Source organism: Rhizoctonia solani, chromosome 1 (assembly GCF_016906535.1).
Source record: "Rhizoctonia solani chromosome 1, complete sequence".
NCBI classification, from domain to species: Eukaryota; Fungi; Basidiomycota; class Agaricomycetes; order Cantharellales; family Ceratobasidiaceae; genus Rhizoctonia; species Rhizoctonia solani.
In genome coordinates, this window is record NC_057370.1 from 3,241,232 (window position 1) to 3,263,239 (window position 22,008).

A 22,008-nucleotide genomic window follows, 5' to 3' on the forward strand; every position below is an offset into this window, starting at 1 on the left:
AGGCTGTTTTGACGGGATTCGAGTACTGGCACGGCAACATCATGGCGTGTGCCCCACATGATATCACAGAATAGAGATACCTTATTTGTATGTACCACACCATTAATGAACATGTTCAATGGAATACATGACACAGCCCGACCGTCAACCTGGCTCTATTATTCTATATGACTCTAAACTACAAGATAATAAATATATGGTGACCTGTTCCTCGTCATGAACCACAATTAACCATACAAACATATTACAGGTGATAGATCCTCCCTTTCAACGGTGATTCTAAAGCTGCCTAAACTTTCACCCCTTCCTGGAATTCCAACCACGATACCCGTCCAAGCCAACCCCCAACCAAACCCCACCCACAACATGTCCCGAATAACACCTTGGTGAAATTCCCGAATGCGTGGATCTTCCACAACTCGCTCGGGCCCATATACCGCTGGACGCCGGAAAGCCGCTCGACCACCACCGCGACCTCGAGGCTCGGGATCCGTGAACACGATTCGCGGTCCAGACGGCGAGGGGGAACCGATCGTCGGTGTCATGCTAACCATTTCCAATGAAGAGGTGCTCGGTAGGTTCACAAACGGCGCCACGACATGCTTCTTCGTTCCTGCCGCTATATCCAGCACTGTCCTAAGTGGAGGAGGTTTGGGTGGGAGCGAAGGGACGGGATCTGTAATTTGGAAAGAAACCCCCGCATCAGCCGGATCGACGAGTTCCCATGCGCGAAGTTGTCGGGCAGAGCGGCCGAATACTTGTGAGCAGAAACCTCGCCAGGCTGAATAGATCTGGAACATTGTGAGCATTGAGCGAGTAAACCTATGCGAACTAACCTGCATGCATCCTAATACAGCAAAAGGGACAGATACAAGTCGAATAGAGCGTTTAGAGCGAGGTTGTCGGGAATAAAGCATATGGTAAATATTGCGATGATCCAAGAAATTAGGGTGAACACAATACCGATCGCGTACCTGTTGGTCCTGATGATCAGCATTAGAGCAAACATTGAAACAAATTGACAGACCAATAGATTTGTTTAGGGAGATTTATGTTCGCAGCTGCATAAGTCACAAAATTGGGCACGCTGCATCCGTCTACAAGGTCGTATATTTGTGCATATGCGCGCGCAAACTTTCATGCCCATAGAGTGAGTAGAATGTCCATTTATTAGAGATGGATGGACTTACTGCATCAGGATGTGTACTTTTTTCCAACCCACGCAGCAATTCCTCCCGAACGTCCATATCTAGGTTTAGTTCCTTTTTTGCTCCCGGCCGATAAAAGTAGCTACTATTTGAAGTATTTCATTCCGGAACGGTTGGTCTTTGAGCGGGACCGCGATCGGGGAGGGAACAGAAATGGGAGACCAGGAGGACCAGGAGGTGGTAGTTGGGGAAGATGATATTGGAGACAACGCCCAACCGGACGAGCGGGGAGAATCCGGAATAGGTGCCTTGGTGTTGGGCGCAGGCAAGACGAGGTGAGCCTCATATTTTGCGAGAGAGGGAGAAAGCGCTTGTTCCTGGGTGTCGAGAGAAAAGAACCGTTGTTGGTAGTCGTGGTACCAAATTATGAACTGCAAATTTTCCAACGAGTGCTCCTTTGGTTGGATCGGTTAGGCTCAACTACAGCACAAGTATCATGCACTCTCACCTGCAACGCAACATACGCTTCGAACTCCTCCAGCCTACGCTCATCAAAATCCTGTGCGCTTAGCTGTGTACTTCAGAACTCACCCAAGAGGGCTGCATGCATCGCCAGAGAGGATATTGACGAGTCGAACGTCCTTTATGAGTTTTCGAGTAGCACGGCGGCCAGCCCACCGCGATAGCCTCGCCCCATACATCGTCGCATGTGGTGTTCTGTGAAGGAAAACCAAGGCTTAGCGAACAAACGCTCAAATTTAACTCCGTCATAGTCCCGGCGCCATGTGTGTCCGACTCTCAAGATCGCCAGGGGTAAAGCCTGGATTCATATGAATTGATCATAAGAAGCGCCAATCGACTGATTTGTCAGCAAAGTGCTTGCCGACGATATTTATCTTGAATAGAGTCGAATTGTACGAATTGATGCGATTGGAAAAGAAGCATGGCGAGCCTGAAAGAATATGAGACCTTATTGCACAGATACTAGTAGATGACAAGCTTGCCATAAGGATCGGGCCTTTTCATACGTAATGGCAAGAGCTCTCTCATCCTCTTGATCAAAACCCGTTCTACTTGTAGACAGAATCAATCGTTGGGAGGTCTTCTGTCGTTTAGTACATCCTGGTCTAATAATCAAACCAATTTTACCGAGACACTGCTGCATACAAAGCAGGGATCGTTTCGTAACTCATTCATCAGAAAACAGATATAGTATAACCATCAAGCAATTGTGTATTCCATTCAGTAATGTCAACGATTTCCAGCGCAAAACGTTCAACTGTATTGAGCAATTTTGCTTGCCAACTCTAGCACAGATAGTTTAACTAAGATTTTTTCCATCCCATGCCAGTTCAGCCTACAGATATATGGGAATATAGTTTCAGCTCACGCGTTTCGGAAAGTAGGCTCACTATCTCGGCCCCGTAGTACCGCTTGAATCCTCAATGACTGATATCTCGTTTGTTTCAGTCGTGACGAACTACAGAAATACGAATAGAGGTATATTTAATTGGTTTAAGATGCGTATCTCAGAGTAAGGTGCATGTACCGTGATTATCATTGTGGATTGCCCGGGATTAGCTCGTCGCCACGCACTGATTAATTTGACGTAATCCTCTGTGTTACTAGGAAACGTTGTCGACCACGTAGGACGGTGCGTTTCATAAATATATGCATACCTGGGTATATCATAATTGATAAGATGAACTTTATGATTGGCCAGCTCGGTGATTGGCAGAAGCGTCTCAGTGGTCAGTAAAACACAACTTGGGATATTGTCAGACCAAAGTGGTCGCGCTTCTACTGCGACCTACCTGGAGCTCACCCTAAAGTCCCTGACCATCGAAGTACGTTCCCAAGAATTGCTACATGTGCGCTGCGTCTAAAGTGTTGGCAGACAGAAACTTGAGTAGAATTAGTGAAATTATTTACTTACCATATCATAAATGTGATAAGGTAAATTCTGTTCGTACCTTGGCATCAGTGCAGTACATATGACCTACTACAGACTTACAGAAATCTGAGTGTCACTGTGGCAAAACGACAGTTTTCGCAGGCGACACTGCTGAAGATGCGGCCCGTACAAGAGATCTTTTCATTTCCATCGACACTTTGACAAAGAAATGAGGAGCGCTCTTACACACGCCCTCATCGCGACCGACAATGACACAGAGAGGGTTAGCTAAGAGTTTGGGCACAGCCTTGATATTGGACGTTGGTAGTGTGGTGGATGAAACTATGATCTGCGTAAGCGAAGGAACATGTCGATATATTTCAAGAATTTTATCCTCGAGCCCGGCATCTGAAATACTGTCGACATCGTCTAGAACCATCATTTTGAGTTTACGCGTGTCCAAAATGTCTCGGCAAATAAGCCCCAAGAGGTTCTCTGGTGTTCCTAAAATTATGTGCTGATTGTTGATCTCTGCGAATGCCTGGAATGAAATTTGATTTGGGTGGCTACAATTGACCCCCAATCCGTGCCCCAAATTGGAAAGAATCTGCTTGAAGTTATCGGCTCCTGTAGCACTTGAGGCGAGAATAAGTGCCTGAATATGTGGGAGACTCGGGTTGACCGATTGAAGTACAGATATAGCAAGGGCAGTTGTTTTTCCATTCCCCTGGGGTGCTTGAATATGGACGTTGCGCCCATGAGTAATAGGAAGAATAGCGCACTGTTGTACTGTTGAGGGTTCTTGTATGGGCATCCAAGTGTTAAAAAATATACAAAAGGGCCTGCTGTTATGCTCACTTGAATAGTAATTGCTCAGCCGCTGCCTCAGTTGCGTTCGCAGACCAAGGTCGTCAAACTCAAGGACAACTTTGATTGGTTCCGAGAACTCATAGCTTAGTCGTTTGTTGTGGAAAGTCATTAGGCTCTCAACAGAGGTATTATTGGCTGGGTACAGATTCGCATTAGTCTTATTGGAGCTTCCATTTTCGACAAAAGTTTACCTGAATCTTCGATCTCCTCTTCGGGTGACGATGACTTATCAAGTTCTGTACCCCAAAGCTCTCGGCGCCATTCGTACTGCGGGCACTCCAGAGTCCTGGGTTTGTGACCTGTCAGCAAACAATCGCGGCATGTCACCATGGCCCGCTCGGCGAGCAGTGGGTTTTTATTTCCTGTCAATTCGAACGCCTTCACATCCTTCGGGACTCCCCAGTTTGTGTAGTCCTCGGGAATATCGTCGACAATGGTTGTTGCTTGGGGTTCTGGCTGAGATCACTGAGACGGGCGCACAGTATACCAAAATTCTGCATTTCTGTCCTTTCCGGAGTTAGAACTGACTGTCGGTAGCTTGGTGGAAGTGATCGGTAGAGCATACTGATGCACGCTTGGTCGTCAAGTGCAAAACGAGTCCCGTTTAGGCGACATCGCATACGGCAGAACTCTGCGATGTGCTCGATCATGTCGCCATCTTCTTCAAGTCTCAGGCCAGATAATTGCTTCTCGATATCAATCAATTCAGCGTCGATTTCAGCTTCAGCAGTCAAGTACTTTGTTTCGAGGGCGAGCCAGGCATCCTTTGCATCCAACGTATCCTCGATGTACCTCTGTGCTCCAGGCTCGAGAGATCCTATGATCGCATTCCTAACAGCCGCTGCCCCTTCATAGTACATGGCAAGATTGCTAGCATCGTGGTCCGAAGGTTCTTCAATAGATCCGTCAATATAGCCCCAGAGTTTCGCTTTTTTGATCGAGTTGGTTATCATATTGTTCCATTGGGCGTAGTTTAGTTCCTTTAACTTAGGGACATTTCGCATCATGGTTTCGAGGAGTTGAGATTTGTTTTGGGATGAGCGAGGTGCGGGATTATTGTTACCGCGCGCAGGAGATAAATCATATTCGTCCGCTGAGGCAAACTGTGACATGGGGTGAGTCGTGGTGGCTGATTGTTGGGAGTGGCTACACCGATAAAATAAAGGTCACGTGCTATTTTACAAGTACGGAAGTCGTCACTGTTTAGAAAACAATAAAATTTGACTAGATATATGCGCTTAAATGATTGTTAGTTGTGACATCTATTGGGGTTCGTGTCATTAGAAGTGCTAGCCACCTGCGTTGCGAGTGTACAAGTGACCTCATAGTCAGTATTCAAATGAAATAGACAACAATATATATAGCTTCTTTGTTGTTTTGTGGCCATAGATTAACTCGAAGGTTCACTGGCAATGGGAGATGGAAGATAAGTCTTCTCGAGGAAAACATACAGATTAGCGTTATGGCACTAGATCCTAATGAAGCTTAATTCCATCCCATAGTAACTCGGCCTGTACATTCGTTAGTGTAGGGACTTGGCTAGCCAATTAATGGAACTTACAATCTGAATACCATAATCCTCCGCAAGCTCATGAATTATGTTTATTTCTTCTGTATTGGCTGAAACAAACTACGGAGAGTTAAACAACGGTAGCATGTATTAGTAAAATAGATAACCTCTATTGCGAAATCCATGACAAGCTTACATTGATAATCATATGACTTCGCCGCGAATCAGTTACACGCCATTGACCAAGCTGGTCAACATAATCGCAAACATCTCTGGATATACACCTATTAATACCGCAAGACATTATGCTTCAAATCACGCACTTAGGAAGGTCGTAGTTGATGAGAGGAGTGTCAATGTTCGACAAATCGGTCGTGGACAAAATTGCGCTATTGGCGACCAAGGTAGTATATGATACTGGATCGTATATACGATTACCATATGCATAATAGCCGGGGTTTTTTCTCCTGTGTATGGCGCTCAGCTTATCGATAAAGTTGCTTTTTACACTTTCACGCTCGCTTATTCCCGCCGCCTCTCTCTGAGTCTCGAGTGTTAGCCAGAATGGCGTACCGTATTCGACCCATATCTTACCCAATAATAGTTTTGGTACTCGTTGCTCCATTCATATTTAGCTATCTATATGTAATTCAACATGAACAAAAGCAACCCCAAATAAGATCATTCTCACCTCGTCAAAATCACAACACAAAACCATTAATCCACTTGCTCCCAAAATTCGAAAACATGCACCAAGTACATTCGGCTTCTGGTTCGCGGGAACTTTGACGAAAAAGTGACTCCCGATTGACGGCCCAACATCGCAGTTGACCACGATGCGTAAAGGGTCTGCCTGTAATTTGGTAGCTACGTTTGCAATAGATGGTGAAAGCGTAGTTGTTGAAGCGACCACCTGTGCAAGAGACGGAACGTGTCGGTATACTTCAAGGATTTGTTCTTGGGCTCCTGCTTCTACGAGCTTGTCGAGATCATCCAATGCTATAGTTCTGATTCTACGCATGTTCACGATGTTTCGGTTAATAAGTCCCAAAGATAATCTGGCGTCCCCACAAGGATCTGGGTCTGGTTAATTCCATCAGGTGAGCACAGAGTATTTCCGATCAGAGGATTTGGAGAAAGACACGAATAGCACAGTGATGAAAGTCCCGATCTGCTGATCACTGATTGAAAAGCGGTGGCCTTTTCGTTGGTTGAAGTAAAAACAATCGCCTGTATGTGTCGAAGAGCGTGATCGACAACATGTAGGATTGATAGTGCCAGAGCAGTGGTTTTTCCGTTCTTTGGAGGTGCTTGGGCAAGCACGTTGCGGCCATTGATAACAGGGAGGATCGCGCATTGCTGAATTGCCGAGGGCTCTATCCTACTCATCAGCTTTGACCGTAATTTCAACAAAGGTTTGGCGAAGCTGCCTACTTTGATGTTGATAACCAACCTTCAATCCAAGTTCATTGAAACCCAAAACAACTTTAACCGGTTCTGAAAACTCGTAGCTCAGTCGCTTAGTGCCAACTAGGACGGGGCGTTTGGCTTGAGAGTTACTCTCTGAGCATGAATATATTTTTGAGCCGAGTTTGATATTCGAGGTAAGGATAGGCTCACCCAGTTCACTGGTATTTGATAAGTCTTTGTCAACCTCGGCACCCCACAGCTCCCTACGCCACTCGTATTGAGGGCACTCAGGCGTTCCCACTTTATGGCCCTTCAATAAGCAATCCCGGCAGGTCACCGCAGCCCTTTCGGTAAGCAACGGGTTTTTGTCGCCAGTTAGTCCAAATGCCTTAATGTCTTCCGGGACTCCCCAACTCGTATAATTCACAGGAGGCGGAGTGGGCTCATCAATAGGGGCCTCAGGCTCCGGGTTCTGGCTCAGGTTACTCAACCGAGCACACAGAGCGCCAAAGTCCTTCATTTCTGTACCTTCTGGGGTTAATACAGACTGGCGATAACTTGAGGGTAGAGAGCAATATAACATAGTGATGCATGCCTGGTCGTCGAGCGCAAAACGAGTACCGTTTAGGCGGCATCGCATACGACAAAACTTGGCAATATGCTCGATCATATCATCATCTTCCTCCGGCCTTAGGTTTGTAATTTGTTTCTCGATATCGACCAGTTCAGCGTCGACCTCTGCCTCAGCAGTCAGATACTTCTTCTCTAGCGCAAGCCACGCATCTCTCGGATCCAATGCGTCCTCTATGTATTTCTGTGCTCCAGACTCTAAGGACCCTAGGATCGCATTCCGAACGGCCGCAGCTTCGTCGTAATATGTGGCTATGTTGTTAGAATCATAATCAGAGGGCTCCTGGATTGATCCATCAATATATCCCCAAAGCTTCGCTTTTTTAATCGAGTTTGTTATCATGTTATTCCACTGAGTGTAATTCTGCTCTTTGAGCTTAGGAACATTTCGCATCGTAGCTTCGAGTATCTGAGACTTGTTTTGAGAGGAGCGAGGCGCAGGATTGTTATTGCCGCGCATGGATGAAGCATCGAGTTCGTCTAAATTTACAGGCTGCGACATGGTGTGCTGTATGTTGTGGCAGATCGATAAGAGTGGCTATAAAGATGTTGGTCACGTGTGACCCAGCTCACGAGCATTGCCACTGGATAAATAGCCAGCTTAAGCAGATATATGCACTCGATCATGCGATTGTTGGTTCTGTGAAACTTTTCTATTAGCCCCCAATACTTGCACAATTTATCCGAGGGTCGAATAGTAGGCGGCTGAAACCTCTGCACCGACACTAGTGGAGAGATATCCTATAAATCAGGCATAGTAAATACTCTCGTAAGTACCATCAGTTGCTGACCAGCGACTTTCATGAACCATGACCAAAGAAGCCAGCATATATAACTAATTGCTGTTCTCACGAGACATATTAGCAGAGGCAATCGTGTCACGTAGTCACGGATATGACGCATTGATTCTATCCCTGGCCACCTTACTCCCAGTCAGTATACTATCCCAAAGTATTGTCGGTAATCTAACCTATTTGTCTTTACTAAAGTACCGTGACAGGAGACCATGAGGCTCTCAGTTTCTAGAGTAGGTTTCTGAACAAGGATCGCCGAGATAAAAGGCGCCCAACCCTTAATGCTTCCATTGAAAGTATAGCCCCAAATGCTCGAGCCGCCTACACGGTTTGAGTTCACAGACTTTGCGCCCAAGTTCAAGTTTGAAGATCTTCTGTTTACGCACCACAGCACCGCCAAAAGAGCCAAAGAAGATTTCCTTGATAGATCGAAGATGCCCATGAGAGCAACTAGTGGATTAAATCAAATGTCATATGGCTCCATCATAATTAAGGGGAATGTATGTCAAGATACCGCTGTAACACGGTGTGACCTTTTTCCAGGGACTCAAATGAACTCTGCGATCAGAATGTGCGTGTGCACATTGGACTCGTAAAGGGACAGGTGCCATTTCGCCTATTGGGTTTCTGTTCAGGAGCGCCAAACGGGTGTGACGCAGTTGATCGCAGCTACCAAAGCTGTGTTCGTGCATGGTGCCAAGGCTCCAGGATCGGCATGATCATAACGTGACCGGCTTCTGCGCAGCACAGCCATCCGATCACCGCTCGGCCTCGCCCTCGTCATAAATAACGTCCTCCTCTGAGTGGTTGTTGTATCACTTCCTCACAATGTCGACTCAAGCGGATAGCAAGGCTTACCGTCAATCCTCCCCCTCTCTTTCGTCCGGAAACTCGAATGTTGTGGACCACAATGCTCCAGATGTCACTGGTCCCGAGCAACCTCGTCGCCCCCCTCCGGCAAACGGGAGGTTGATCACTGTCGAGCCACTCAAGAGGGCAGAGATGCAACAATCATACGCTCAAGATCTTGGACTTGATGGCGTCGAGCATGGGATTTATGGGAGCTTCATCAATGGTACGTTTGTCCACCCATGTTTTGTTGTGCGAGCGAGCATAACCAACAACGAAAACAGCACTTGGCGCGGCGATTGGATTCTTTGGTGCATTCCCCTGCTGTCCGTGCCCCAACCCATTCCAGGAGGTCCAACAGGGCTCAGTTGGGCTGGTCACAAGGTTCGGACAATTCTACAAAGGTTAGTCACTCCTTATCGTCCCTTATTATCTATAGACTGTTTATTTATATCTAATTACCATCTCTTATTTATAGCCGTCGACCCTGGTCTCGTCCAAGTGAACGTCTGCTCTGAAGAGTTGCGCCGCGTGGATGTCAAGATTCAAATCGCGTCCATTGGACGGCAGACGGTTATTACCAGGGACAATGTTAATGTTGAAATGTATGTTCTCTTGCCCATTCCTCAAGTCCATTTCCTGACCCATCGACTTATAGTGAATCCGTGATATACTATCAAATCACCAGCCCCTATCGGGCCGCTTTCGGAATCGCTGATCTCCGCCAGGCACTCACCGAACGTGCTCAAACCACCCTGCGACATGTTGTCGGCGCGCGCGTTGTCCAATCAGTGGTGACCGAACGAGACGCCATCGCGCTTGAAATCGAGGAAATCGTATCAGACGTAGCTTCTAAATGGGGTGTCGCCATCGAGGGTATCTTGATCAAGGACATCACATTCCCCCCGGACGTCGCCGCCTCACTTTCCTCGGCCGCACAGGCCAAACGAGTCGGAGAGTCCAAAGTCATTGCCGCTAGGGCCGAAGTCGATGCCGCACGCCTCATGCGACAGGCAGCCGATATCCTTGCTTCTCCTGCAGCAATGCAGATCCGACAGTTGGAAGCTTTGCAAACGATGGCCAAGAGCGCACAAAGCAAGGTCGTGTTTGTACCGATGAGCCTTCAAGGGGATGTTAGCGCTCAGTTATCAGGCGGCCAGTGGTCTGCATCAGGATCAGGGCATCACGATAACACGCAGAGTCCCGGAGCAGGGCCGAGTATGCTCGGTGGAACCCAAGGGCCCGCGCAGCGAGCAGGATTGTTGACCAGTATGGCAGACCTTTAGTCATACTTAACTTGCCTTTTGTTCGCGTCTTTTTGTTAAAATGACCTATGTATTGCTCTTGGTGTATCGACTTTCTTATATTACTTGTACTTGTATTATCGAATGCCGTATTTAATACGTGTAATACTATATGAATAATCTAGTGTTTAATGGTTAAGAGTGTTGTGAGACTGGCATCAACATTGGTATATCTGACAATTTTTAATTATACATGTTTCTAATTTAACTCGAGATGGACTTCGTGGTTTCTTGTTGAACGCATCTTATTCAAAGTGGAGGGCAAAGCGGAAGAGTTCATCAAATATTCGTGAAAAAAAGAAGTAAAACTGAAATTCCTATGAATCATACAAAAATGAGAATGTACTTGGATTACCCAAGCATCTGTAAGTCGGGTGGTCATTTGTGGTCGGACCCTGTGTATATTTCCAAATGTATAGGCCCAGAGCGGATCGGTGGAGTCAGGGTGCTGTGGTTTGATTAAGTGGAGCAGGGGCTGGCAACGTGCCCAAACCACAGCCAAGAGAAATCTATGCGTTGGATCGATATGGGTCCAAAAAAATCGATGTTCGATACAAATATCTCGAATTCAGTTGGTTTCCTAGCTAGACTAGTATCCAACTGAACCTATAGCTGGGCTGCGTGAATAGGAGTATCGAATTATTAGGGGGAACAGAGGAGTCGGGATTCGCACGCATGGTAAAGAACTCTTCTTCGCTCTTAAAACTTCGGTGTGAATATGCTTCTCACCTACCGCGCCAGGCACATCTATCCAATGACAACTCGCGACTGCACATGCGAAAATTAGAAGCACTGGGGTCCAAACACCTGATTTGCTACAAGAGAGAGGAAAAAAAAACGTCGATCTAGGGGTTTGGAAATGAGGCATCAGGGGGTATAAATCCTATCGACACGAGCCAAGTACACCTTCACTTTCATTCTACTAAGACCTTTTAGCCCCGGATATAGATTGCATCTATGCTGAGATTAGTGGAGCTGGTCGTTCTCTTGCTTAGTTTTAACTTGGTCTGCGCTGGGAAAAGAGGAATTGCATGGCCGTGGTGTGAGTGGTTTTGAGCGTTCGATTTTTTTTTTAGCTAACAAGGGCATTCCGGCTATTCAGACAACGAAGGTACAAACTTAAATATTAATCAGTTGGCCAGCGTGAATGTTCAATGGTATAGTTTATTTTGTTGATTTACACAGATTGTTTGTAAACGAAAAGTCCCACTGTAGGCTATATAACTGGGAGACTTGGAGACCCAGTGCCACGGGGTGCGTTACCAATGATTACGATCGTCTACGGAGCCATAATTGAACAAGCAATCAATTTACAGTGGCCTAATGTTCATAGGAACCCAGAGGTGCACCGACTGTCCCTCATCTCCCATCAAAGAGCTATATGCTCGGGCCATTGGACAAGGGTGGACAACAGTTTTCACGCTCAACGAACCTGACTTGCCTGTCGGCGGAACATCGCCAGCTGACGCGGCAGGGTGGTATATACGGTGGATAAACCCACTAAATATCAGTGAGTTATGGAACATGCAAATTAAATGGATAGTGAATGACGAGAAGAATAGCCAAGGCAATTCCAGCTGTGACATCGAGTACGGTTGCAGGCCAAGGGCTTGATTGGGTAGACGGGTTTATTCGAGCCTGCGCAGGACAGGTAGGCATTCAAGCCGTAATTATGACTAGCTTCGCTTATGTGATAATGATCAGTGTTTCTTCGATTACATCAACCTACACTGGTATGGTTCGTCTTTCGAAGAGTTCAAGGCGCATATAGAGGGCGCACGTAACAGGTTTCCTGGGTATAAGGTAAGTTGGACAAAAAATGTCAGAAAATGGTGTCACTTAAAGCATTAAAATCTCAGTTCGTAATCACTGAGTTTGCGTTGCTCCCTCCCGCTACACGGGAAGACCAAACAGCCTTCTTGAATAATGCTATGACATACTTAGATAACACAACTTATGTGGAATACGTGAGTTCTTCATACTTTCTGTCTCGTTTATTGTGGGTGATTAATTACTTTTAGTATGCGATATTCCTTGCCACTTCTCCTGCCTTGATTACGAATAACAATGGTGGCTCCGATTACGCCGGAACCACATCGACTTTGTTCGGTGATGATGGCAGCTTAACGCTTAATGGGGTCGCGTACCGTGGCTAAATCCGTTCATAATGTTTCCCATGCCTGATTTACCATAGATTCCTTGCTTCTTTTGGGGTTAAAGCTGTATTCATATTTGTAATGTATCACTTGCTTTTGGAAGCGTCTTTCGCCAAGAACTACATACCGAGCAACTCGCAAGGACTACGCGAATTGTGCCAACTTCGCTTGCTATATATAATTCAATGGCACAATAAATTCGGGGATCGCGGCGACAGACGTGAGGCAGCCCGTTGTTGGCTAATGCGTATCGGGGTTTGTTTACTTCTTCTGATCACGTGACGGCCACCCGCCAATCACTTACCACATTATCCGACAGCTACGCGAATCCGGAGCTGCTCTGATTAAGACACTAACGGAAATTCACCATGTGCTACGTTGAAAACACTCAGAGCTATGATTTGCATGACTAGTGAAACTGCGACTTCCTTATCCGAAGCGAATGGGACGCCCGCGAGCGCGTTAGGCGGGCTAGCCTGATCTCCGGTTACCCCGAGGCTACCGATCCGGTCGCACCGAGTACGGACAGGTGCGCCTACTTGTACTCTGAGGATGAGTATATAATAGATGTTCTGAACTGAGTTTCAGTCGTCAGCTCATAGTTTCTCCTTCAACTCAACTCACACTTTTCTTCTACACAACCATGTCTTCTATGTCCAAGATAGCTACTATTGCTGTGGCATTGCTCACCGCGGCACCATCCGCTCTGGCAGGAAAGCGTGGTCTCGCATGGCCTTGGTGTGCGTTCCTATTATTTCCCCTCCACAAACATTCCGTTTTACTAATGTTCTCCCTGGGTAGACAACGAAGGGAGCAACCTGAACCCTACTGCACTAGCGAACGGCAATGGAAACGTTCAATGGTGTGTCCCCCTTTCCTGAAGCTCAGTATGTCTGACCTGAATGTCACCGCTTCATAGGATCTACAACTGGGAGACCTGGCGCCCTGCCGTGACCACGTGAGTTCAGTCGAAAGTAAACCCAGATTTTTAAACTAAGGTTATTTATTTAGTAACATGAACTGGATTGGCATGCAGCGCTGCATGGATTGCGACTCCTCGCCAATCTCTCAGCTCAAGACACGTGCTGCCCAACAGGGCTGGAATACGGTCCTTACGCTCAACGAGCCCGATATCAATGGCATCTCTGCTTCGAGCGCCGCTAACTGGTATATCCAATACATCAATCCTCTCCAAATCAGTAAGTAATAGGTGTAACCTCATAGCATATACTTCGTGTCTGATGTGCATTTTAAATATTTAGGAAAAGCTATTCCTTCCGTTACTTCCAGTACCACCCCAGGTCAGGGACTTGACTGGGCTGCTGCCTTTATCTCTGCCTGCGGCGGTCGTGTAAGTTCCCAAGCTTCTATTTAAATCAACAGGGCTAATTGCTCCCATATCCGATTAGTGCTATTTTGACTATATCAACATCCACTGGTATGGTAACAACTTTGCACAATTCCAGTCCCACGTTCAAAACGCTCATAATCGTTTCCCCAACTACCAAGTGCGTGAAAATAGTGGACTAAAATAGACCATACTGACATCTGCTGTAGTTGATTATCTCTGAGTTTGCTTTAGTATCACCCGCCACTCGTGACCAGCAGGTTTCTTTCCTGAAGCAAGCTATGTCATTCCTTGATGGTGCCTCATATGTCACCTACGTAAGTACTCGATCTCTCAGTTCTACTTACAGTCCACTAATTATATGGGAAGTATGCTGTGTTCGGTGCTAGTTCACCTTCCAAGATTTCTGCGAACACCGGTGGAGGAGAGGTCGGCACAGGCTCATCTCTCTACAACGACGATGGAAGTCTTTCTGCTAACGGTGTCGCTTACCGTGGATAGATTTATGTATAGAGAAGCTGGTACTCGGGCTGATATGGTCACAGGCAATGATTGTGTATCTACACAAAATCGCACTACAAACGTTTCTTTCTATATTGGGATGGTGGACTACGTGTGTTAGTTAAACTTGAGTGATTGGATGGGAGGGAGCAGATGTGATTTATTTATAGGATTGTATGCGTCGTAACGTGCAGCCTATCCAGCAACGGGCATACGAATCAAGTGGCTTGAATGAAAATGTCAAGCTCTCTACGATAAAAAGCCAATCAAAAAACCTATATGACCATGAGACACCAGCTGTCAAATAGACCTAGGCAGGGTTCTATGTTGACACATCCGATCAACGCCGAACGGACTGGAGGACCCGCACTTGTCGCTTCTCTCTTTGTGGTCGAAGTGATTCCTTACAAACGGAGAAGATGGTGATTCTCGGCACCAACACGACAAGGAGCAAGTCCGAGTATAAAACATGGGGGAGGGAGGGAGGATCACCCTCATCGGTACTCTCCCTTCTAACTAATTTTGGTCATTCAACCCACATTCTTTTGCCTTACCCAAGGATGCATGCTTTCAGTCGCCTGGCCACTTTCCTTATTTTTGTGCTCTCATTGAGCATCTTTACCTACGCTCTCCCAGCTTCCGGCACCTCAGGAGCCCTATCCACTCGCGACCAAAAATGCCAATCTCTTATTGATGTACTAGTCGATCTCAAGAGCAATGTCGACACTTGCATTTCGACTATAGTCAAGGCCGATGCCAGCGCTGATGTCGTTGTTCAACTAGATTTAATGGTCGGACACGTTGAAGCTTCTGCTCTCTCGATTAAAGAAATTGGTTCCATCACCGACATCGATGCTGTGGTGAAGGCTGATTTCGCTGCAAGGATCGCTGCAATCATCGCTGTGAGCTAACTATATGTTATTGTCCAATCGTTTAAGACTGAATCTATAACCCTCTAGGTTGTTCTGAAAGCATGCTTGAAGCTCTCACTCAAATTCGGAATCCAGGTATTGGTCGGGGTCTTCGTCAAGATTGACGCTGCGGTGAAACTCCTGTTGACAAACGTTGGGGCCTGTGTCGATGGCATAGTTGTGCTTACCTCCCAAATGTGAGCTTTTATTTATGAATCCCATGGTTAAACTAATAACTTATACTTAATAGTGTCATGAGTACTTGTGGACATATCATCGTGGATCTGAACTTCCGTCTTGTCGCTGGAGTATTGGCGACAGTCGGTATCACCCTCAACTAGGGAGTCTTACAGAGCTCTAAAATGTAGGAGTCCGAAGTGGATAGGTAGTCGGATTTAGATTACACTAGTTAGAGCATATCAATATACGTTACTGATTTTCTTAAATCTGCCCATTTTCCTCCTCAATAAGAGTCGATTTGATTGGCCCTTTACTCGCAAGAGCTTATTGTTACTTGAGACGTTTCACGCGCTTTGCTCAGATTTGAGCAGCAAATTGCCTCTCGATCAGAGGCTCCTTTAATATAGTTATGTTAGGTCTACATATGCACACTCAAATTAGTGTGTGGTTGATGCGATACTATCTCTGTTTTGTCTGAGCCATTTGACCTATTCTATCTTCATTCGAGTCCCGGGATAACGGTTACATAAGGAGATGCCTTTGTTGGAAAATATAGATCAGTAGGCCGAGTAATGCACTTGGCCGCATGAGTATCGGACATCTTCATACAACTGTCAAACGGTCACGTGATGCCGGTAAACTGACCGGCCGATGACGACTGCTTGCCGCTCTCACCACGGCCGCGCGTACTCCAAAAAGTAACATCCGAAACTGGTGTGCGCGTCCATGCCGAGTCTACGCGCAATTTATCTTGAGTTTTACACATTTGGCTTTACAATGAATATAAATGGAGGGCTAGTCAATAACTTGGCAACGTCACCAATCCACAGTCTCTCAGCGACTGGACTCTCGACCAACTTGCATCTCAACCCAAACTACTTAATTTTCTCTTAACCAGATGTATCCTTACGGACCTTTCCAGCCTCATCAATCTGCTCCCCAGCCCGGCCCTACGCACGTCTACTACACCCGCGGTCCAAGATTTATGTGTCGCGGTCCAAGCCGTCTCATTTGGTTCGGTATCGGTGGTATCACGACCTATTGGTTTATTCAGTCAAGAGAAAGAAAGCGCGAGATGCTCATGAGCCAAGCCGACGATACACAACGTGCTGGACATTGCCATAGTGCCTGGGGATGGGGACGCTGGGGAGACCATCGGCGTGAGATGAACGAGGCGCAGCAAAAGATGGAAGACCATCGTCGCAAAGTCCAGGAGCAGTTCGCGGACTTCGGAAACCTCAGCAGTGACAAGGTGCGTCCGTTTACATCTCTCCAAATCTCCGATCTTTGTGCCGACAATTTCTTTTAGCTCGCTGATATGGCCGAGTCGAGTCTTGACTCTGTTATGAGCTCTGTGGTGGCGTTGAGGGCTGTGAGTTCATTTTAATCATCACTTATCACAATCTTAGCTGGAATATTTACGGATATTTTATAGAAAATAGCTGAGCAGCGAGCAGCATCGCAAGCTGCTCGAGTTTCAGCACCAAAGGAGGATCCTCGCCTTGTCTAAGTGCGTAGATGATAGGTTTAATGAGTACTGTATCTCTCTCGTTAATAATACTATGTGATCTATTCTGTTTTATTCTGTTTTTGACCCCTTCGAATAAGCACCAGTGAATAAAGCGGAGTGATATGGAGTGTTCCAAGATTGGCGACTTGAGATGGGTAAAGGATCGTGCTGTCGGCCTTCGATCAGGGTCCGATAACACCCACATGATCGAGGAGTCACGCGCCAACCGATGAGGATATCGGACCTTGTCCGAGCGCGATAATTAAGCTTTATAAAACACGAATAGTTTACTTTGCTTTCACCACCACTTCAACTACACTATACTGGACAATGGCTACACTCGCGCACTTCAAGGTCCCCCAGATCGACAATGAGCCTATGGTGAGTTTGTTGGTGTATGCGATTGTTTCGTGCTCCCCTGATCTATCATTGATATCATAGCATTCATATGCACCGGGCTCCTCTCAGCGCGCTGGACTGGAAGCAGCGCTTGCGCAAATGCAAAAAGACCTGCCCTTTGAGGTGCCATGTATTATCAATGGCAAAGAGGTATTTGTTTCTCGATCAGACGCATTTTCGGATTCCAACGCGCGTACAGGTCAAAACAGGTCGCATTGCCAAGCAGTTGATGCCTCATGATCACGCCAACCATCTTTGCACATATCATGAAGCTGGACCCGCTGAAGTCGAAGAGGCGATCAAGGGTGCGCTAAGTGCCCGTTACGAATGGGAGTCCCTCCCTTGGCCAGATCGCGCGGCGATTTTCCTGAGAGCCGCCGAGCTTGCAAGTGGGAAATATAGATACCAGCTTATGGCGGCCACCATGCTCGGACAAGGGAAAAACGCGTGGCAGGCAGAAATTGACGCCGCAGCCGAGGTAAGATCCTGCTGATCGAGGAAAGCAGCCCAATACTGATTGATCTTTTTAGTTAACTGATTTCCTTCGATTCGGAGTTAAGTTTGTTGAAGAACTTTATCAGCAACAACCAGCAAAGAACTCGCCAGGTGTTTGGAAGTAAGTCTATCTAATTTGACTTTTGGAGGCCAATTCATCATGCCTTCGATCAGCCGTGTGGAGTATCGTGGTTTGGAGGCTTTGTTCTCGCAGTCTCGCCTTTCAACTTTACCGCGATTGGAGGTAATTTGTCCGCCGGTGAGTTGTTAGATTACGTCTTTCACTTGAATTTAACCCACACCCTGGCTCGTAGCTCCTGCACTCGTCGGAAACGTTATTGTCTGGAAGCCTTCCCCTGCGGCCACTTATTCCAATTATATCGTCCATAAGATCTTCACTGAAGCTGGGGTTCCGCCCGGTGTAATTCAATTCGTTCCAGGTCCACCAGCAGATGTTGTTCAGCAGGTCAGTTTACTGATTTTCCAGCGATCCCATTCTTTCACATATTGATATATCACGATCCCATAGGCAATTGCTCACCCTGATTTCGCTGCCCTTCATTTCACGGGAAGTACACATGTTTTCAAGCAATTGTGGAAGGACATTGCTTCCAATATGGACAAATACAAAGGCTACCCCCGCATTGTGGGTGAAACCGGTACGTTGATTATATGCAGCATGGTAATTATCGGGATACTGATGACCACGATCTAGGCGGCAAAAACTTCCATCTCGTTCACCCTTCTGCTGATGTCAATAGCGTGGTCCAACAATCTATCCGCGCGGCTTTCGAGTACCAAGGTAGGCTTGCCCTCCTGCCAAATATCGCAAATATTTAGATATCCGTTAGGCCAAAAGTGCTCCGCTTTGTCTCGTTTATACGTCCCGACTTCTCTTTGGAATGGTGGCCTCAAGGATAAGCTACTCCAGGAGATCGGAAAGATTTCCGTTGGTCCCCCGACTGACCCGAAGAATTTTGTTGGTCCCGTTATGTATGCATACTTTATTTCGCTTATGGGCCTAGGCTGACAAAAAAATGCGCACACCTGCAGTGGAAAGCCGGCATTCGAAAAGATTACTAGCTATATCCAAAAGGCCAAGGACGCTGGTGGTGAGATCTTGATCGGGGGCTCAGGTTAGTTGATAATCTATTTAATCAACTATGCCCAACCTCTGAGTTCAATTTTGTATAGGCGATTCTTCCAAGGGCTACTTTGTTCAGCCAACCGTCATTTTAACCAAGGATCCCAAGTCCGTTACAATGGTCGAGGAGATATTTGGTCCGGTTCTGACGGTGACTATAATCTAGATTTATACATACTCCTCGCTGATCCAGTTTTCAAGATTTATGTATACGACGACGAGAAATTCGACGAGACATGCAAACTGATTGATAGCACTACCACTTATGCGCTCACTGGTTCCATGTAAGCTTACTCGCATTCACGTTTGCCCTCTTTCATTATTTATTTGTTTTTATTCTAGCTTCTCCAATGACCGTGCTGCGCTAATCCGTGCGACCAACCTTCTGCGCCACGCAGCTGGTAACATGTACTACAACGAAAAGTGCACGGGCGCTGTCGTCGGGCAGCAGCCGTTTGGTGGTGCACGAGCAAGCGGAACCAACGACAAGGCCGGAAGCATCAGCATCTTTTACCGGTTCGTAAGCGCGAGGAGTATTAAAGAGGGTTTTGCCGAATTGGGAGATTTCATCTACCCCTCAAATCTGGTTTGAGAAATTAAGTGCCGCATGAATTAATGATGTCAAAATAGAGCGGGTGAACTTAATGGAATAAATGTATTTTATCAAAAATGGTTCATTCAAGATTATCAATAGATATAGCATATAAGCGGTATCCTTAAGCTATCGAAGTCATCTCATATCATGGGTATCGTGAGTTGAGTACCGAGATAGCTATTCTTAGACGACCGCTCGCCCTCCTCCACCAACCAAGATAGTCCCCCCTGGTGCAGCTTCAGCAGCGAGCTCCTCCTCAGGATTTTTGTGATTGTGTTGAGGAATACCTGTAGGAGCTGGTTCGGTGGCTAAACCAGTTGTGCAGAAATCAACGCGCGCGATTAATGAAACTGCTATGATCGCAGCGCAATGGGCATACCGTGGTGAGTCGAGGACTTTTCTGCTGCAGCGTGTTGCTTGGCTAGCCCTTTCTCCTTGAGCGATGGGTTATGCAAAACTCCGCCCAGAGTTGCTTCGACTTTGCCAACGATGGACTGGTGAATATTTTATTCACCTTATCTATGCGTTGAAGTATATCATGATACAACTCACCTCGGCGCTGAGCGGCATTTCGATGTAGTCAGATGTTTATAACAAAGGGGAGATGGATAAGTATAAGCACCCTGGTAGTCCGTACTTACTACCAGTACATACTTATATGCGATGGCGCGAAGTTCCCTCGCGATATGGCGAGCTATATTAAGACTACGTCACTCGTCCCATGTGATACGGGAGGGTCCAATATTAGATGTGCTTCGCAAGATAAGAAGGAACGACCACTCGAAAAAGGCTACAAGTGGATACCAAGCCGATAGATTCCATGCGAAGATCCATTTGGATCCAAACCGCTGCGCATATAGCCACCAAAGCGGGAATATCTAAACGGGGTTTATCCTTTAAATCTGAAGTTAATACGAAAATCATTGACTATTCAATTATTACTACATTGTACAATTGGTACCAGTATGATCGAATTTAGTATACAGAATTACGAATGCGTTGATATTTAGTGACGGATGTTGGCATCTCCATGCGCGGCCTCCTCCTTGGCGAGCTTCGCAGCCTGTGCCTCCTCCTGTTTCTGGACACCCTTGGCGTGCATGCTAGGGTTTTTTATGATTGAGCCGAGGGTGGCCTCAACCTTGCCGATCATAGCCTTGGCTCCGCCGCCAGAGGCCTGTGTGGACGTGGGGTGGGGGCCGGCGCCAGTCGTACCGGTGGTACCGGTGGCTCCGAGAGGCTGTTGTTCATGGCGGCCGAGATTACCGTCGTTCTGATTTTTATCATTAGTAAAACGTTATGTCTAAACTAAGCTCTAAAACTCACAGTACGACCAGTGACAGGGTTAGTTCCGGGGGGAGGGTTGGGTCCGGTCTTGTCGCCGGTCATCGGGTTGTGGGTGTTGGTTACGCCGTCGCCCGTCAGAGGGTTATGCGTGTTGTGTGTGTTGGTACCAGAAGTGACGCCAGTGTGAGTGCCAGTGTGGCCGGTGGTATGTGCGCCAGTGGTGTGAGTGCCGGTAGTGTGAGTGCCGGTGGTATGCGCCCCGGTCCCGGTATATCCACCGGGTTGTTGCTCATGGCGGCCAAGGTTTCCGTCGTTCTTTGCGAGGAAAATGTGAGTAAGGTGAATATACATTGTGGGGAGGAGCGACTTACGGTGCGGCCAGTGACAGGGTTAGTTCCGGGAGGAGGATTGGGTCCGGTCTTGTCACCAGTCAGCGGGTTGTGAGTGTTCGTTACGCCATCACCAGTAAGGGGGTTGTGGGTGTTATGCGTGTTGGTTCCAGAGGTGACACTGGTGTGGGCTCCAGTGTGGCCAGTCGTATGCGCACCAGTGTCGGTATATCCACCAGTCATCGGATTATGGGTATTTGTGACACCGTCGCCCGTCAGGGGGTTGTGGGTGTTGTGGGTATTGGCTCCGGAGGTCATGCCTGTACCAGGGCCAGTTGCACCGGTGTGGCGAGCTTCGGGGGGCTGCTGCTCGTTGCGGCCAAGGTTACCATCCTTCTGTAAACGAAACGCATATAAGATCTTGAAAATTCGGAATGGTCAAAAGACTTACGGTACGTCCGGTCATGGGGTTGGTTCCAGGAGGGGGATGGGGACCGGTCTTGTCACCGGTAAGGGGGTTATGAGTGTTGGTGACACCGTCGCCAGTGAAGGGGTTGTGGGTGTTGTGGGTGTTGTTGGAGTTCATGATGATGGAAGTGTGTTTGAGTATCGAAGTTGATCTGCGAGTAGTGAGTCTGAATGAGTCCGAGAGCTCAGCTTTTATTCGTTTCGTTAGGTGTGCGGGACCGCGGCGCTAAAATGGCAATGACGCGATGGATGGTTCATTCGAAACCACAGAATGAC

At 47.1% G+C, this 22,008-nt stretch overlaps 10 protein-coding genes across 10 annotated transcripts; 5 read left to right on the forward strand and 5 right to left on the reverse strand.

Moving 5' to 3' along the window:
* Positions 1–227: 227 nt before the first annotated feature.
* RhiXN_04587 (regulator of G protein signaling domain protein) lies at positions 228–1,849 on the reverse strand (the record flags this gene model as incomplete). The annotated part of the gene is made up of 5 exons (XM_043324404.1): positions 228–791; positions 837–974; positions 1,295–1,603; positions 1,657–1,690; positions 1,740–1,849. The coding sequence occupies 5 exons, from the start codon at positions 1,847–1,849 to the stop codon at positions 228–230; spliced, it is 1,155 nt and encodes a 384-aa protein (XP_043176823.1).
* A 1,326-nt stretch (positions 1,850–3,175) lies between these two features.
* RhiXN_04588 (DEAD/DEAH box helicase) lies at positions 3,176–5,024 on the reverse strand (the record flags this gene model as incomplete). Its single annotated transcript, XM_043324405.1, has 5 exons — positions 3,176–3,843; positions 3,901–4,047; positions 4,104–4,179; positions 4,240–4,364; positions 4,400–5,024. The coding sequence occupies 5 exons, from the start codon at positions 5,022–5,024 to the stop codon at positions 3,176–3,178; spliced, it is 1,641 nt and encodes a 546-aa protein (XP_043176824.1).
* Positions 5,025–5,387: 363 nt separating this feature from the next.
* On the reverse strand, positions 5,388–7,964 carry RhiXN_04589 (gag-polypeptide of LTR copia-type; the record flags this gene model as incomplete). The annotated part of the gene is made up of 9 exons (XM_043324406.1): positions 5,388–5,423; positions 5,474–5,542; positions 5,619–5,694; positions 5,746–5,963; positions 6,017–6,061; positions 6,114–6,505; positions 6,565–6,814; positions 6,876–6,985; positions 7,043–7,964. The coding sequence occupies 9 exons, from the start codon at positions 7,962–7,964 to the stop codon at positions 5,388–5,390; spliced, it is 2,118 nt and encodes a 705-aa protein (XP_043176825.1).
* Positions 7,965–9,084: 1,120 nt separating this feature from the next.
* Positions 9,085–10,391, forward strand: RhiXN_04590 (SPFH domain / Band 7 family; the record flags this gene model as incomplete). The annotated part of the gene is made up of 4 exons (XM_043324407.1): positions 9,085–9,331; positions 9,390–9,509; positions 9,584–9,710; positions 9,764–10,391. The coding sequence occupies 4 exons, from the start codon at positions 9,085–9,087 to the stop codon at positions 10,389–10,391; spliced, it is 1,122 nt and encodes a 373-aa protein (XP_043176826.1).
* Positions 10,392–11,732: 1,341 nt separating this feature from the next.
* Positions 11,733–14,414, forward strand: RhiXN_04591 (glycoside hydrolase family 128 protein; the record flags this gene model as incomplete). The annotated part of the gene is made up of 14 exons (XM_043324408.1): positions 11,733–11,919; positions 11,972–12,060; positions 12,114–12,212; positions 12,269–12,376; positions 12,431–12,552; positions 13,005–13,094; positions 13,154–13,305; positions 13,367–13,427; positions 13,485–13,523; positions 13,577–13,764; positions 13,828–13,916; positions 13,975–14,073; positions 14,123–14,230; positions 14,283–14,414. 14 exons carry the CDS (start codon positions 11,733–11,735, stop codon positions 14,412–14,414), a joined length of 1,563 nt encoding a protein of 520 aa, XP_043176827.1.
* Positions 14,415–14,974: 560 nt separating this feature from the next.
* On the forward strand, positions 14,975–15,666 carry RhiXN_04592 (uncharacterized protein; the record flags this gene model as incomplete). The annotated part of the gene is made up of 3 exons (XM_043324409.1): positions 14,975–15,316; positions 15,374–15,522; positions 15,576–15,666. 3 exons carry the CDS (start codon positions 14,975–14,977, stop codon positions 15,664–15,666), a joined length of 582 nt encoding a protein of 193 aa, XP_043176828.1.
* Positions 15,667–16,403: 737 nt separating this feature from the next.
* Positions 16,404–17,015, forward strand: RhiXN_04593 (uncharacterized protein; the record flags this gene model as incomplete). Its single annotated transcript, XM_043324410.1, has 3 exons — positions 16,404–16,757; positions 16,815–16,877; positions 16,941–17,015. The coding sequence occupies 3 exons, from the start codon at positions 16,404–16,406 to the stop codon at positions 17,013–17,015; spliced, it is 492 nt and encodes a 163-aa protein (XP_043176829.1).
* Positions 17,016–17,345: 330 nt separating this feature from the next.
* RhiXN_04594 (aldehyde dehydrogenase family protein) lies at positions 17,346–19,645 on the forward strand (the record flags this gene model as incomplete). The annotated part of the gene is made up of 14 exons (XM_043324411.1): positions 17,346–17,396; positions 17,457–17,564; positions 17,614–17,892; positions 17,945–18,030; positions 18,084–18,100; positions 18,154–18,168; positions 18,224–18,375; positions 18,439–18,568; positions 18,625–18,711; positions 18,761–18,902; positions 18,963–19,045; positions 19,104–19,204; positions 19,255–19,337; positions 19,396–19,645. 14 exons carry the CDS (start codon positions 17,346–17,348, stop codon positions 19,643–19,645), a joined length of 1,584 nt encoding a protein of 527 aa, XP_043176830.1.
* Positions 19,646–19,831: 186 nt separating this feature from the next.
* Positions 19,832–20,218, reverse strand: RhiXN_04595 (uncharacterized protein; the record flags this gene model as incomplete). Its single annotated transcript, XM_043324412.1, has 3 exons — positions 19,832–19,956; positions 20,028–20,142; positions 20,201–20,218. 3 exons carry the CDS (start codon positions 20,216–20,218, stop codon positions 19,832–19,834), a joined length of 258 nt encoding a protein of 85 aa, XP_043176831.1.
* Positions 20,219–20,654: 436 nt separating this feature from the next.
* On the reverse strand, positions 20,655–21,850 carry RhiXN_04596 (uncharacterized protein; the record flags this gene model as incomplete). Its single annotated transcript, XM_043324413.1, has 4 exons — positions 20,655–20,921; positions 20,975–21,250; positions 21,307–21,660; positions 21,716–21,850. The coding sequence occupies 4 exons, from the start codon at positions 21,848–21,850 to the stop codon at positions 20,655–20,657; spliced, it is 1,032 nt and encodes a 343-aa protein (XP_043176832.1).
* Between the last annotated feature and the right edge of the window lie 158 nt (positions 21,851–22,008).